The 14,200-nt window shown below is 43.2% G+C and overlaps 1 protein-coding gene across 1 annotated transcript in view; it reads right to left on the minus strand.

The window, feature by feature from the left end:
* Positions 1–14,200, minus strand: part of ADK (adenosine kinase) — a 637,433-nt gene that overhangs the window by 183,479 nt on the left and 439,754 nt on the right. The window contains exon 7 of the mRNA XM_030569565.1: positions 13,237–13,407. Within this exon, the coding sequence (XP_030425425.1) occupies positions 13,237–13,407 (171 nt within the window). The remainder of the gene's footprint in view (positions 1–13,236; positions 13,408–14,200) is intronic.

Genomic DNA, 14,200 nt, shown 5'->3' on the forward strand with positions numbered 1-14,200 from the left:
CTTGTGTAAATCCAGAGTAACTCCGCTGAAGATAACTGAACTATTCTGGATTTACATTAGTGTAATCAAAACATGGGCCAACATTAAAGAACCTAGTTTAGACGCTGGACTGCAGTTTGACTCAAATATTCAATGCATTTTACACAGAAATGTGTACAAAATGCAAAGTTGTATACAACATAATACAATATCGCAAGTAATAGAAATAGATGGCAGGATCTATTTAGACTGCAAAACAAAGTATTTACATCCATTCTTCTAGTTAAAACAAGCACAAAGAATCAGCAAATCAGCTTTTAGTGCACAAAAGCAAGTTCAAAGTTAGGACAACTGCAACCATTATCAGTGCTTTTAGATTTAAGGCTTTTCCTTGTCATTGAAAAAGGAGTAACAAGAGAAGGTACAACATAAACACACATTAAACAAGATGGACAGTATCAAAATAAATAGCAGATTCACTGAATAATACACTTTCCAATATGCCAGCTGTACAAACTGCATCCAAATAGTATCTTTTTGTGATGATTTTTATGTTTTTATTTGATACTTTATAAGATTTGCAAACATTTTAATTTAAGGAGGTACCAAAATGGCATATTGTGCAACTGTTAAATACAGTGATGACAAGGCCTGCTTGTTTTATTGTTTTTGCATGCAGATGTACCCATCTTTCTACAGCTCAGGATACATGACTCCAGAACCATTATTAAAGCTATTGTTATTGCTTTTCAAAACGTACAAGCCCTTTCATATGTCCTCCTTTCGTAAGAGCACTTTTGTTGTTGCACCCACATCACTTTCCCTAACTGGTTGCAACAGTACTCTGTAATTGCAGAACTTCAGTTTAGAATCCTGTAATTAATTTGTTCACAGACCACACCTTTAGAAGTAACAGCTTCACACACTGAAGAGAAGAGGGTTCTGATTTTCAAGGGACCTTGTTAAATTTATTGTCTATATTATTGTGTTGCTTCAAAAAATTGATTTCACCTTCATGTTTGGGATCCGTTCTACACATCCTCCTTGTAACTTGCACTGATTTTTGAACTATGAACCATATTGTTTGCTTATGTGATTTTATTACTAAAAAAACTGAAAGGGCACTCAAAACCTTATTCCAAGTCAAAAGAAAATAAATAAATTTTCTACCTTTCCCATGGAGAAATCCTACAGGAATAGATATAGGACTTTGGAAACCCAGCAAGCTTCACCATGCCAACTTCCTAACAAATGGTCCTCTCAGGGGCCGAGGGGCTTGCAATGGGCAGGAATGTAGTGCTGAAGTGGCAGGGAACTCACAGATCCCAGGGATCTATGAGGAAAAAACTCCTATTCAATAGTGTGTCCCAAAGTTTGCAGATAGCTTCCCTGGCAGCATACATTACGATCCCTTAGGTGTGGCCATTGGCTTCTGCACTCTCTTTGAGAGATGCGGAGATTGGGTTCACACTCCTGAGACCAGCATTTACTCCCCGTGTGAATAGACATAGGTTTTGAGAGGGAACAGTTAACACAGAGTTACTGCTTCCTGGCTCCATCCTCCTTTGACCCAAAAGAGGCCTACCAGAGTTGTGGAGCCCTCATCACAAGAAGCAGAGAGAACAGAGCTTTCAAGGAAATTGGAGAACAAGCATGCAGCTGTGGTACTTCTCTCCACTTTTCACTTATACCCTTATGTGTGCTCCTCCGCTTGCACAGCACCTATTGTGCAAGAAGAAATCATCTGTCCATTAGATGACTTTACATTTGGATGTAATTTTTAAAGCCTTTATCTCTAACAACCCAAACCACTGTTTTGTCATTGAAAGTTAGCTTGAGTTGTACAATGTATGTATTAGGAGGTGAGTTGTTACAGATGAATTAGGCAGCAACTAGTGACAAAGCAGTTTATCATCAGAAGATAATTGACCTTATTTGAGAGTTAAGCATCCTGAGGCAAAAGCAGAGTGTGCTTAATCCTAGCGGGCTAATTATCCAGTGATGATGATAGTTTGGAAGGTATTATTGCTAAGAACCATTTGCAAAATGACATCATTAAAAAAATACTTAATTTAATAAAAATTAAAAGCAATGACAATAATCAGGTTCTCTAGTCATGTATTGCCAGATAATGACTTCAGAATGGCCTTAATAGGTTAGTAGCACTGAATGTATGATTATTTTTATATTGAATGTTTTGTATTAAATTTATTGTATGAAGTCTAGTTAATAAGTGTCAAATATTCAAACCAAAATATTTTGAATAGGTATGAAAGAGATTTCAAAGACCTACCAATGGCCACTGAGCAACAGTTATAGCTGATAACTGCTACAGTTTATTATAGCAGTGTTCAGCACCACCACTGCAGTTAAGGGTATGTTGGCATTTACATTCTAAACTAGAGTATTTATTTTGTGAGGTTTACAACATGCCCATTTTAATTATCATCTAGCTGAAACTTGGAATAACCAATCTCCATTCAGTTGTAAATTTTTAAGTGCAAGATGTAATTTAAAATCTCTTTGCCAATTGTTTTTAGTTTAAGAATGACATCAATTTGGAATTCTGCTGTTCTTTTGATGCTTTTTGCATTACTCTAAAAAAATAAACAGCTCAGTATTCAACAATAAAACTGTGTTGGTCTATAATGTGAAGTGAAGATAAATATACAGAAGAGTAAAATCATGTTAGGCTACTCTCTGTTCTAATAAAGTAACAATTATACCATCTAGTATGTATTTTCTAGCTTATATGCTTAACTTAAGTATGTCCCTTTACTGTTTATGATAGAAAAATTAGCAAAATTCAATGAAAACAAAATATAGAGACAAAAGGAAAGATCAAAATAGATACGGGAAAATAGGTGTTTACATTGGCTCAGTCAAGTGGTTCACTTCACATCAAGACACAAATAGACAGATAGACAATTAAACATTATTATACAAGATTCAAAATCAGGGAAATGAATCCAGGATAAGAAACAAAAAGAGGAACATTCAGAAGGCTGAACTGCATCAGAGAAAACTTTTCTTGTTAAAAGGGTTTTGCATGATCTTAACCACAAGCCAAGATACATGGAACCACAAGATAAAGCCCATGCCAATAATTAGGAAGAGTACCATGGAAAGAGAAAGGGTTTCAAATCACAGAGTAACAAGAGAATATACCACTGTGAAAGGTATCCTAAAGAAAGAAGACTCTAAAGAGGCAATGAGCAGCTTACATAGCAAGAAACAAAAATTACTTTTTGTTTACAATGAAGAGAAAATCCCACTCTTGCAGGGCTGCAAGCAACGTAGATCAAGAGGTCTGTTACTCTTTAAAGTGCATAAACAGTATGGTAACATTTAATGATGATAGAGTAAAAGATACTACACCTCTACCCCAATATAATGCGACCCAATATAACATGGGTTCGCCTACAATGCGGTAAAGGAGCGCTCCAGCGGATCAGCGCATCAGCTTCTAGGCATGGCGCTCCGCCTCTCGCCGCCAGTGAGTGCAGGGAGGTTGGGGAAAGGACACCCTCGTACTCACCTGTGGTGGGAAGCGGAGCATCGGGGCCGGGTTGCTTGTTTCCATCGCTGCCGCTGAGTGTAGGACCTTTCCCCAGCCCCCCGACCCCCTAGTGACACAGCTGGGGCAAGGAAAGCGGAGAGGGCTGGGGCCACAGTGCTCCGCTTCCCACCACAGGTGAGTACAGGGGGCATCCTTTCCCCAACCTCCCGCACTCACTGGCAGTGGGAAGTAGAGCAGCCCGGCCCCAGCCCACTCCACTCCACCAGCTCCCAGCCGCAGTGCTCCACTTCCCACCGCAGGTGAGTACGGGGGGCGTCCTTTCCCCAACCTTCCCGCACTCATCGGCGGAAAGTGCAGCACTGTGGCTGGGAGCTGGCAGAGTGGAGCGGGCGAGGGCCAGGCTGCTCCGCTTCCACCGGTGAGTGCAGGACCTTTCCCCAACCCTTCATCCCCTGCCCCCCTAAGCGACATGGCTGGGGCTGGGGCAACAAAAGCGGAGAGGGCTGGGGCCGCAGCACTCCACTTCCTGCGGCAGGTGAGTATGGGGAGGTCCCTTCCCCAACCTCCCCGCACTCACCGGCGGCGGAGCACCGCAGCTGGGAGCTGGCAGAGTGGAGCAGGCTGGGGCCGGGTTGCTACACTTCCCACAGCTGCCAGTGAGTGCCTGTCGGGGTGTGGGGTGTGTGGATAGGGGTCGGGGCAGTCAGGGGACGGGGAGCAGGAGGGTTGGATAGGGGGCAGGATCCTTGGGGTGATTAGGGATGGGGGTCTGTCATAACATTTCTTCCCAGATCTGGACCTTAGAGTCCAAAATATGGGTGTTAGCATGAAAACCTCCAAGCTTAGTTACCAGCTTGGACCTGGTAAAGCTGCCACCAGCCAGGAATTATACAGTGCCTAGCTCACTGTGGTCTCTCCAAAACCTTCCCAGGGGACCCCAAGACCCAGATTCCTTGAGTCTCACCACAAAGGGAAATAACCCATTTCCCTTCTCCCTCTTCCCCTCCAGGTGTTCCCTCCCTGGGTTCCTGGAGAGATATACAGATTCAAGCTCTGTGAATCTAAACAAAGGGATTCCACCCTCTTTACCTCCTCCCAGATTTCCCCGCCCTGGGGACCCTAGGATACTCCCTGCTTCAAGTCTTTGAAACACCGAGAGATCTAATCTCTCTCCCCCCTCACCCAGAGGGTATGTACAGTCAGGCTTAGTAAATCTAACACAAAGAGATTTTCCGCCTGACTTCTTCCTCCTATCAATTCCCTGGTGAGCTGCAGACTCAATTCCCTGGAGTCCCTACTAAAGAAAAACTCCAACAGGTCTTAAAAAGAAAGCTTTATATAAAAAGAAAGAAAAAAGACATAAAATGGTCTCTGTATTAAGGTGACAATATACAGGATCAACTGCTTAAAGGAAAAAAATGAATAAACAGCCTTATCCAAAAAAGAATACAATTTAACACATTCCAGCAACTACACACATGTAAATACAAAAAAAAAAACAATGTAAACCTAATGTCTTACTATCCTTGTACTTACAACTTGGAAACAGAAGATTAGAAAACCTGGAGATAGAAAAATCACTCTCAGAGCCGAGAGGGCACAGACCCAAGACAAAGAACTCACACCCAAAACTTCCCTCCACCCAGATTTGAAAAAGTCTTGTTTCCTGATCGGTCCTCTGGTCAGGTGTTTGGTTCCCTGTGTTAACCCTTTACAGGTAAAAGAATATTAACCCTTAGCTATCTCTTTATGACAGGGTCTCTGGAGGGGGCAATCAGGTGATAAGGACCAGGGGGGCCAAAGTAAATTCGATATAATGCGGTCTCACCTAGAGCGCAGTAAGTTTATTTGGCTCTGGAGGACCGCGTTATATTGGAGTAGAGGTGTATTTAAGCATAAGCTAACAGACAACAGACTGCTTCAAGAACTATATATTGTAAATGCAGGGAGAATTTTATGCTGCTTTATGCATTATAATATTACACAATAAGTTATGACAAGTAGTAAATAATACCATATCCTATTGAAACAGCAGGAGGAATTCAAGTAGGCAGAATGCAGTTTCCATTGGAGCTGTTGCATCTAATTTTGTGAAATGTTGTTGTATATCTAATGACAAGTGATCACAACCTATGTTTTACATCTCATCTGAAAAATGATCCCTTACACACCACAGTGATCCATTATATCAGAAAGGTTAGGGAAGCAGTACCAACACAAAAGGAAGAGGAACACAAAAAACTGGGTTCTCCTGGGAAGTTTCCCATTCAAGAATTGACCAGGCCTGACTCTGCTAACTTGTGAGATCTGATAAGATCAGCACCTGGGATGGTATGGTTCTTGAAAAGAAATACATGGTAGCACCTCAATGAGGTCTTCACAATGCAAATGACAGAATGAGGCTGTTATAGTGACAAAGATAGAAAAAAACCTGTTGTGCAACTGTTGTCCTTAGAGATGTGGGCACAGATATGTATTCCACTCAGGTGTGCTCATGCCCAGTGCACTGAAGCCAGAGAAAGTTGCCCAGCAGTACCTGTAGGGACAACGCCCATGATCTCTGGCCCTTAGCTTCTCCCCTGACTACTGAAGGGTAGTGCATCCCTGATGCCTTTTAGCTCCTTTGCACCCAATGTCAAGAGTAGAGACTCTGATGAAGAGCGGATGGAGAATGAGTCACAGAATACCCATCTGCAACCACATCTTGAAGAACAACAGTTACAAAACAGATAGGTAACCATTTTTTCTTCTTTGAGTGGTTGTAGATGTGTATTCCACACAGGTGACTCACAAGCAGTAATCGTAGGAGGTGTTATTCAGAGCCTATTTAAACAACTACAGCAGAATGGCCTTCCCAAAGTTGCACCTGACCTAGATGCAGTGGTAACAGCATAGTGCTTGGTTAACGTATGCATAGAAGTCTAGGTAGCAGTCCTGCAAATGTCCTATATCAAAACATCACTGAGAATTGATACTGACACTGCTTGAGCTCTCATCAAATGAGCCCACAATCTTTGCAGAGGCATGATCTGAGCTACTTCATATGTTGTACTGAAGGAAGTTATCCACCCGGAAATTGTGTGCACAGAGACTGCCTAACCCTTAGTTCAATCTGCATAGGAGACAAAACGACAAGATGATGAACAGAAAAGCTTTGCCCTCTCCAGGTAAAATGTCAAGCATCTTTTCACATCCAATGTATGAAGTTTCTGTTCATCTGCACTTCTGTGTGGTTTAGGAAAGAACACCAGTAGGTATATTACTTGGTTAAGGTAGAAATGGGGAACCACATCCAAGAAGAATTTAAGATATCGTTGTAAGGCCACTTTGTCTTTGAAAAACTGCGTATGGGGGCTCTGCCATTAAGCCCTGTAGCACAGTTATTCTCCATGCAGATGTTATAGCAACAAGGAAGGTTGTCTTCTGGTACAAGAGGACAGAGAACAGGTTGTCATGGGCTCAAATGGAAGTCCCACAACAGCAGTTAACACAGTATTAATATCTCGCAAGGAAACTCACTCTTTCACCGGTGGGAAGTGACAAATGACTCATCTCAGAAATCTCACTATCATAAAGTCTTAGAAAACGGCTTCCCTTGGATGGAATGCTGAGATTGCCGCTAAGAGAGAGAGACCTAAGAACTGAAGACATAGCAGATACTCCAGAATTTCCTGAATATGAGCTAGCCTTCGTTGAATGCCCGGGGCCACTGATCAAATTGAAAACCGCTTTCACTTAGCCAAATGGGTAGCTCTAGTGGATGTTTTTTTACTATTGAAAGGTATTTGTCTAACATAATGCATTCCTCTTCCTTACCTAGCCATGCAGCATCCACGCAATGAGATGCAGACTGCTCAGTGTTGGATGCAAAACTCAACCATAGTGCTGAGTCAATAGGCAGTAGATCAGGACACAGAGGGAGAGAGATGGGCGGTTGAATAGATAAACTTAGTAGGTCAGAGAACCAACATTGCCTCAGCCAAATTGTAACAATGAGAATTAGTCTGGTATGATTCAGTTTTAGTTTGAGAATAAGCTGAGGAATCAGTGGCATCATGGGAAAGGCATGCATTAGCACTGATTCCCAGTTCAGGGGGAAGGCACTGGTTAAGGTTCCTGGACTAAGACCAAGCTGAGAGCAAAATTAATGGCACTTCTTGTCTCTTGTTGCAAACAGATCAGTAGCTGGGATGCTCCATTTTGCGAAGATGGACCTCAGCACATTGTAACTTCAGAGACCACTCGTGATTCTGGGAGAAAATCCTGTTGAAGTGATCTACCAAGTGATTGTGCACCCCCTGGGTAAGTGAGCAGCTATGTGAATTATGTTTTCCTCGATGAAGAACTGCCAAAACTTTATTGCCTCTTGACAAGCTGGTTGGAGCAGGCTCCTCCCTGCTTGTTCATGCAATACACTGCAGTGTTGTTTGTGAGTATGTGAACTGCTGTGCCCCAATATGATCTCAAAAGACTCGGTACGCAGTGTAAATGGCTTGAAGCTCCAAGACGTTGAAATGGAAAGATGCTCTTGTTCTGATCACAAGCCCTGAATTTCCAATGCCCCTAGATATGGTCCCCAAGCTATTGAAGAGGCATTGGTGATTACAGTTCTGGTTGGTGGAGCTAACGGAACAACCTAGCAAACATTGCTTTGAACTGCCCACCACTGCAGGGAGACCAGGATTGCTAGAGACGCCCAGACAGTTTGGGCAATTAACAACTCGGGCAATAGATCAACTTCAATCACATGCACAGATGACAGGGCAATCTCACATACTAGACTATGCACATGCATGCAGCCACATGGCCTAATAACTTCACGCATACAAGGACTGTAGTCCAAGGTAGAGACTGAAGTGCCAGGCACGGGTGATTAAATGCCTAAAATCGTTCGTTTGGAAGAAATGCTCTCAAACTCAAAACCCAAATAACTCAATTTTTTTTGAGCCAATGTTAAACAACTTTCCCCAAATCAGACCCAGATGATTGGAGAGACATAACGTGAATTGGAATGCAAGATGACTTTCCCCTCAGTAACCAATCATCCAGATATGGGAAGATACTACCTCCTTTTTTTGCGAGCTGTGCCGCTACCACAGTCACGTATTTGGTAAATACCAATGGAATGGAGGTTAGGCCAAACAGAAGCATGGTATACTGATAATGCTGACCTGCCATTACAAATCACAGAAACCTCCTGTGACCTGGAAAAATCACCACATGAAAGTAAACATCCTGTAAATCAAGGGTAGCAAACCAGTTGTGATTCAAACCAGGAAGAACAGTCATTACAGTAACCATTCAGAATCTTGTATCTTCCCTTGGACTTGGAGACCAGGAAGTACCACAAGTAGAATTATTTTCCCCGATTCTGAAAGGAAACCTCCTCTGCAGCCCCCAAAGGTCAAAAAGTGTGCACCTACTGAAGAAGCAGACTCTTAAGAGGGTTCCCTGAAACGGAACATGAATAGGAATTGAATGGCATAACCCAGTCCCAGTACTTCGGATCCAGTTGTCTGTAATTATTGGCTCTAAGGCCCTGTAGAAGTGGGAAAGCCTACAAATCTATGAATCACCTTGCAGCCAGAAGGGACCATTATGATTATCTAGTCTGACCTCCTATATAACACAGACCACAGAACCTCCCCAAAATAATTCCTAGAGCAAATATTTTAGAAAGACATCCAATCTTGATTTAAAAATGGTCAGTGACGGAGAATCCATCATGACCCATAGTGAGTTGTTCCAATGATTAATTACTCACTGTTAAAAATTTATACCTTATTTATAATCTGAATTTGTCTAGCTTCAAATTCCAGCCATTGGATCGTGTTATACTTTTCTGTGATAGATTGAAGAACCCATAATTAAATATTTGTTCCCCAGGTAGATACTTATAGAGTCACTCCTTAACCTTCTCCTGTTAAGCTAAATAGATTGAGTTCCTTGAATCTATCACTATAAGGCATGTTTTCTAATCCTTCAATCATTCTCATGGCCATACAGGGCCAGCTCCAGGCACCAGCCGAGCAAGCTCACGCTTGGGCTGGCAGATTCTAAAAGGCGGCATTCCAGCCACTTTTTTTTTTTTTTGACATTTCACCGCTTCCGCCGCCCCTGCAAGTTTTTTTCTTTTTGGTTTGCTGCTCCTGCCTGTAGGGGGCGGCGGTGGGGAGGAAGGGAGCTGCTGGGAGCGGTGCCAGGTCTGCAGCAAGCCCGGCACGGCAGCCCACATCCTTCTCTGCCCGCTCACCGGAGCAGCGCGGAGCCCTCCCAGCAGGTGGCATGGCGGGAGGGGTCACATGGCGAGCACACCACTTAAGGAAGCCCTGGCCGCCCTCCTTTTTTTTCCCCTCCTTCCCCCCCCGCTAGCTGGGGCGTGCACTCCGCTGCCAGGGGTCTGCAAGGCTGGAAGTCCCCCTGCACCTGCCGCCCCGCAGGTATTTTTTTTTCTTTTTGTTTTTTCTTCCCTTCGCTGCTCCAACCGGCTGGGCAGTTTGTTTCACACCCCCGCACCCATTTGCCGCCCCTCCATCTCTTCGCCACTCTGACCAGCCGGGCAGTTTGTTTCACGCCCCCCACTTCACAGCTCCAACTGGCCAGCAGGTTTCGCGCCCCCATCTCCCTTCACTGCTCCGGCTGACAGATTTGTTTCACGCCTCCCCCCTCATTGCTCTGACCGGCCGGCAGGTTTCCCGTGCCCCCCTGCCCCCTTTGCTGTTCAGGCTGGCTGGCAAGTTTGTTCCCCTCGCCCCTTCGCTGCTCCTGCCAAGTGGCAGGTTCCCCCCCCACCTTTTGCTGCTCCGGCCCCCGCACAGGTTTTTTTTTTTTTGCTTGGGGCAGCAAAGAAGCCAGAGCCGGCCCTGTGGCCATAGGAGCAGACTTCCGCACTTTCCTATGGGTGCTCCACCTCCCCTCTGTCTCCAAATGGGGGTTTGAAGCGTAATGTCTAGAATGCTGACTTTGGACGCAGAGTCAAATTGGCTGCTTGACTGATGCTGATGGAGGATGAGCTGACTGACTGACATTGGGACCAGAAGACCATATCCTATGAGGCTTGTGCATCTTGTTGGAGAAGTCATGCTGTCTAGATAATTCGACCTGAAAAACCACCGAGAGCGATATTGCTGCTGCTGCCACCTCTTTACTGCTGGGGTACAAATCCCCAAATTAATGCAATTTAGCTCACAAGGCTTCACATGAATGCAGCATCTCCTCAGTTTTGTCACAGAACAAGAATTGTGGCTGCAGCAACAGATGTTCAGGAGGAGAGGCTACAGGCAGAATAGGATTGAGACCAGGGTGACTTTGGAACATCCCAGAGATTCCAAGGGGGTCACTCTGGGTAAGGGTATGGCATTGGTGGTCAGTAAGCACTGGGCCAAGGATGCCTCACTTTATTACAGGATTGGTGCCGATCTGGATACTGATGGGTGACCCCCAGGACATCTTGATGACTTCTGTGAGTGAAAATGAGAAGGTGAGGGATAAGATAAAGACATCTCTGAGCCTGATGCTGAGAAACTTTCCAAGTAGTCCACATGCAATGGAAGAGCCATCCCCAGAAGGATCAACAAACATCCAACCTCATTCAAAGTCCAGCACATGAGATGCATTATGAAGTTAAAACACTAGACACTTCAAGCAGAAGTCAGCACTGATGTCAAAGCCAGCACCATTCCCATCTTGGCAGTGAGCACCAGAGCCATCAACAACAGCAAAGAGAATACATAAGAAGAACACACAAACGGCCATACTGGGTCAGACCTGCGAGCTGATTTTCAGTGCCAAAAAGGCAGGCAATTTCAGTTTTGTACCCTGAGTTAGAAGAGGTGCCAAAGTTGATGCCTACGCTAATGCCAAGTCCACAACCCATACAGATGGCGCCAAGCGCACTGATGAAGAAGCCATCACACCTGAGCATCCTTGACTCTTAGGAGACTCAGGAACTGACGCTGCTTGATACGCCTACACTGGTATGCTGTCAAGCAAAGCGAGTCCAATGCTGCCAACACTGATACCATCAATACCAGACTCAATGGACGACCCACAGATGATACTGGAGACAACAGTCCTGAGTCTATTTGCTCTCGCCTCAGTGCTGAAAAGCAGGTAGATGGCCCCACTCTCTCACGTACAGGATGAATCATGGTGCCCGTCTGCACTCCTCTTAGAAAGGGAAGAGGAATCTCTCCAAGCTCTGGAACAGCTCCAGCCTCTTTTGAGGTTTTTTTCCAGGCGGATCAGAGGAAGGAGAATGGTCTTTCTTTCTTCTGGGAGAGCCCATCCTGCCTCAAATACCCTCTGGAAGGCCTCCTGATCTGTGAAGGTCCCCAGTGCCAAAACAGGCCATATGGCTTGCTCCAGAAGGTGCTGCTTCAAATGCAAGTCTTGCATTCACTTACAGATGCAGCACCTTTACTTAAAGTGTCCTTACCTCAGGCACAATAAACAGCATGTGTGGGGTCACTATTGAGGACAGTCATTTCACACAATGGATAATGTTTAAACCCTGGTGATGGCATCAGTCAGGATGACTATCTAACTATCTAAACTACTACGATAAATTAACCTAAGAGTGCCACTAACTATTTTAATTATTAACTATACACAATAAAATCCCGAACAGATTGATGTAGAGCAGCATGAGGTAAAATACCACACAAAATGTTCTGACTTTAGCCCCAGGCAGTGAGAAGGAACTGAGGGTGTCAGGGCAAAGCTGCCCTTAAACAGTCAGGGGAGAGGCTAAGGGCCAGAGGGCACAGGCATCATCCCTGAGTACCGCTAGGCCAAGTTCTCCGGGTTCAATGTCCTGGGCGCGCACACACGGGTGGAATACATGTCTGCAACCGTTCAAAGAAGAACTGTCAGTGACAAATACTTCTCCCATCCAACTACTCGTGGTTAGTAGACTTTCACTATCCTACTGTACCTGAAGAAATATGCTATTTTCTAGTCTTTACAAAAGTATTCAGGGCTGGTCTATGCTAGTTTTTGCACTGCTGTATCTGCACAAATTTACACCCCAAGGGCAGACACGCTGCACCAGTGTACAAAGTCACTTTCCCAATACAGTTTACTCTGATCTGAAACTTAGACAAGCTGCAATAATGCATGTAAGTGCATACAGCTATGCTGGTGCAAAAGTGTCAAGTGGAGAGAAGCTCTCACTCAGTTCATTTATTTATATGGCTTTCTTTAGGAGTTCACTCTTTTATTCATGATAAACAAACAAATAAATGGTTACAAAAGAACCCTGTGAACTAAGAAAATACCAAGTGATATCGGTAGTCAGTAAAATGTTGGCCTCATTGAGGTGAATGGCTACTTTGTCACTGAGTTCAGTGGGCACAGAATTTCACCCAATCTGTTTACTCCACTCTTGCACAGAAAAGTATAACAAAAGTGAATTTCTATAGATGGTTTGCCATTCTATCTTCCATAGAGATCAATGAGAAATTTATAAATTGTGTTTTCCTAATGTCCTTCTCCTCCTGCTTAAAGAAAGTGTCTACTTTATTGCAGAATGGGCCATCAAGAGGTTAACACATTAGCAGTCCATTGAACCACTGCACTAGTTTAATTCTTTCTTTTTCAACTTCGACTGTAAATTAGATTTGACAGTATCATTTTACACACAGTCACTTAAAATATATGTTAATGACGAAAGAAAAATCAGAGAGTATTCTAGACATAAACATCCGCCAAAACTAAATATTTTTAGCAGGACTCACCATCTCATTTCCAAAAAGGATGTCAACGTAAGGCATGACTTTCATCAGTGGCTCCTTATAGAACTGGCTAATGAATGGTGCAGAAAGATTCAAAGCGAAGATCTTGTTGTCTGCAGAAGAATGACTGGCCACCTTTAATACTGCTTCTGGCGAAACTGTAAGAAAAAATCCCTGCAAGCAAGCAAACAAATATATATTACTCATTTCAAATTAGGCATTATATTAAATAAGTTGTTTGCAGGTGGGACAAAAAATGAAAAGCACACTTATCGAACATGAAACTGTATAAATGGCATCCTTTGATTTAATTTAATTAGTTAGATTAATCCATTATGCCTGATCTCTTAATAATGTAGTATAATATTTAAACAATGAAAAGGATGTCATTCTACATAATTAATATTTTGTAATATAAAATATGAAGCCAAATGTTAATAAAGCCAATAGCAATAAAAGAAAACAAATAAATAACTATATAAGCCATGGTTGCCAACCCTCCAGGACTGCGCTGGAGTTTCTGGGAATTAAATATTACTCTTTAATTAAAGAGTATGTCATGTAATAAAACCTCCAGGAATACATCCAACCAAAACTGGCAACCCTAACGTAAGTGCAGTCTCCCAAAGGAAAAGCTAATTTAGAATAAGGAGTGCAGATCAGGGTTTAGGAAAGTAATATGAGTGAAGATCAGACCAAGCCTTTACACTTCACTTGATTCCCTTCTGAGGAAACCAATCCTGCTGGAATGTACATCAGGCTCATTCAAATTAATACATTGAAGCTAAAAGAAAATCTTAATTACCTGACATTAGTAGTCCCTATCACTTTCTTTAAGGTTTCCAGGCAGTAGAAGAACAGGCCACATATACCTTTTAGTCTTGAACTGTAATACACCTTTGTTACTTTGCAATACACTGTTACTATTCACTATATCTGTTTTGGTATATTATATTTATATAGATCA

Source organism: Gopherus evgoodei, chromosome 7 (genome assembly GCF_007399415.2).
Source record: "Gopherus evgoodei ecotype Sinaloan lineage chromosome 7, rGopEvg1_v1.p, whole genome shotgun sequence".
Classification (NCBI taxonomy): Eukaryota; Metazoa; Chordata; order Testudines; family Testudinidae; genus Gopherus; species Gopherus evgoodei.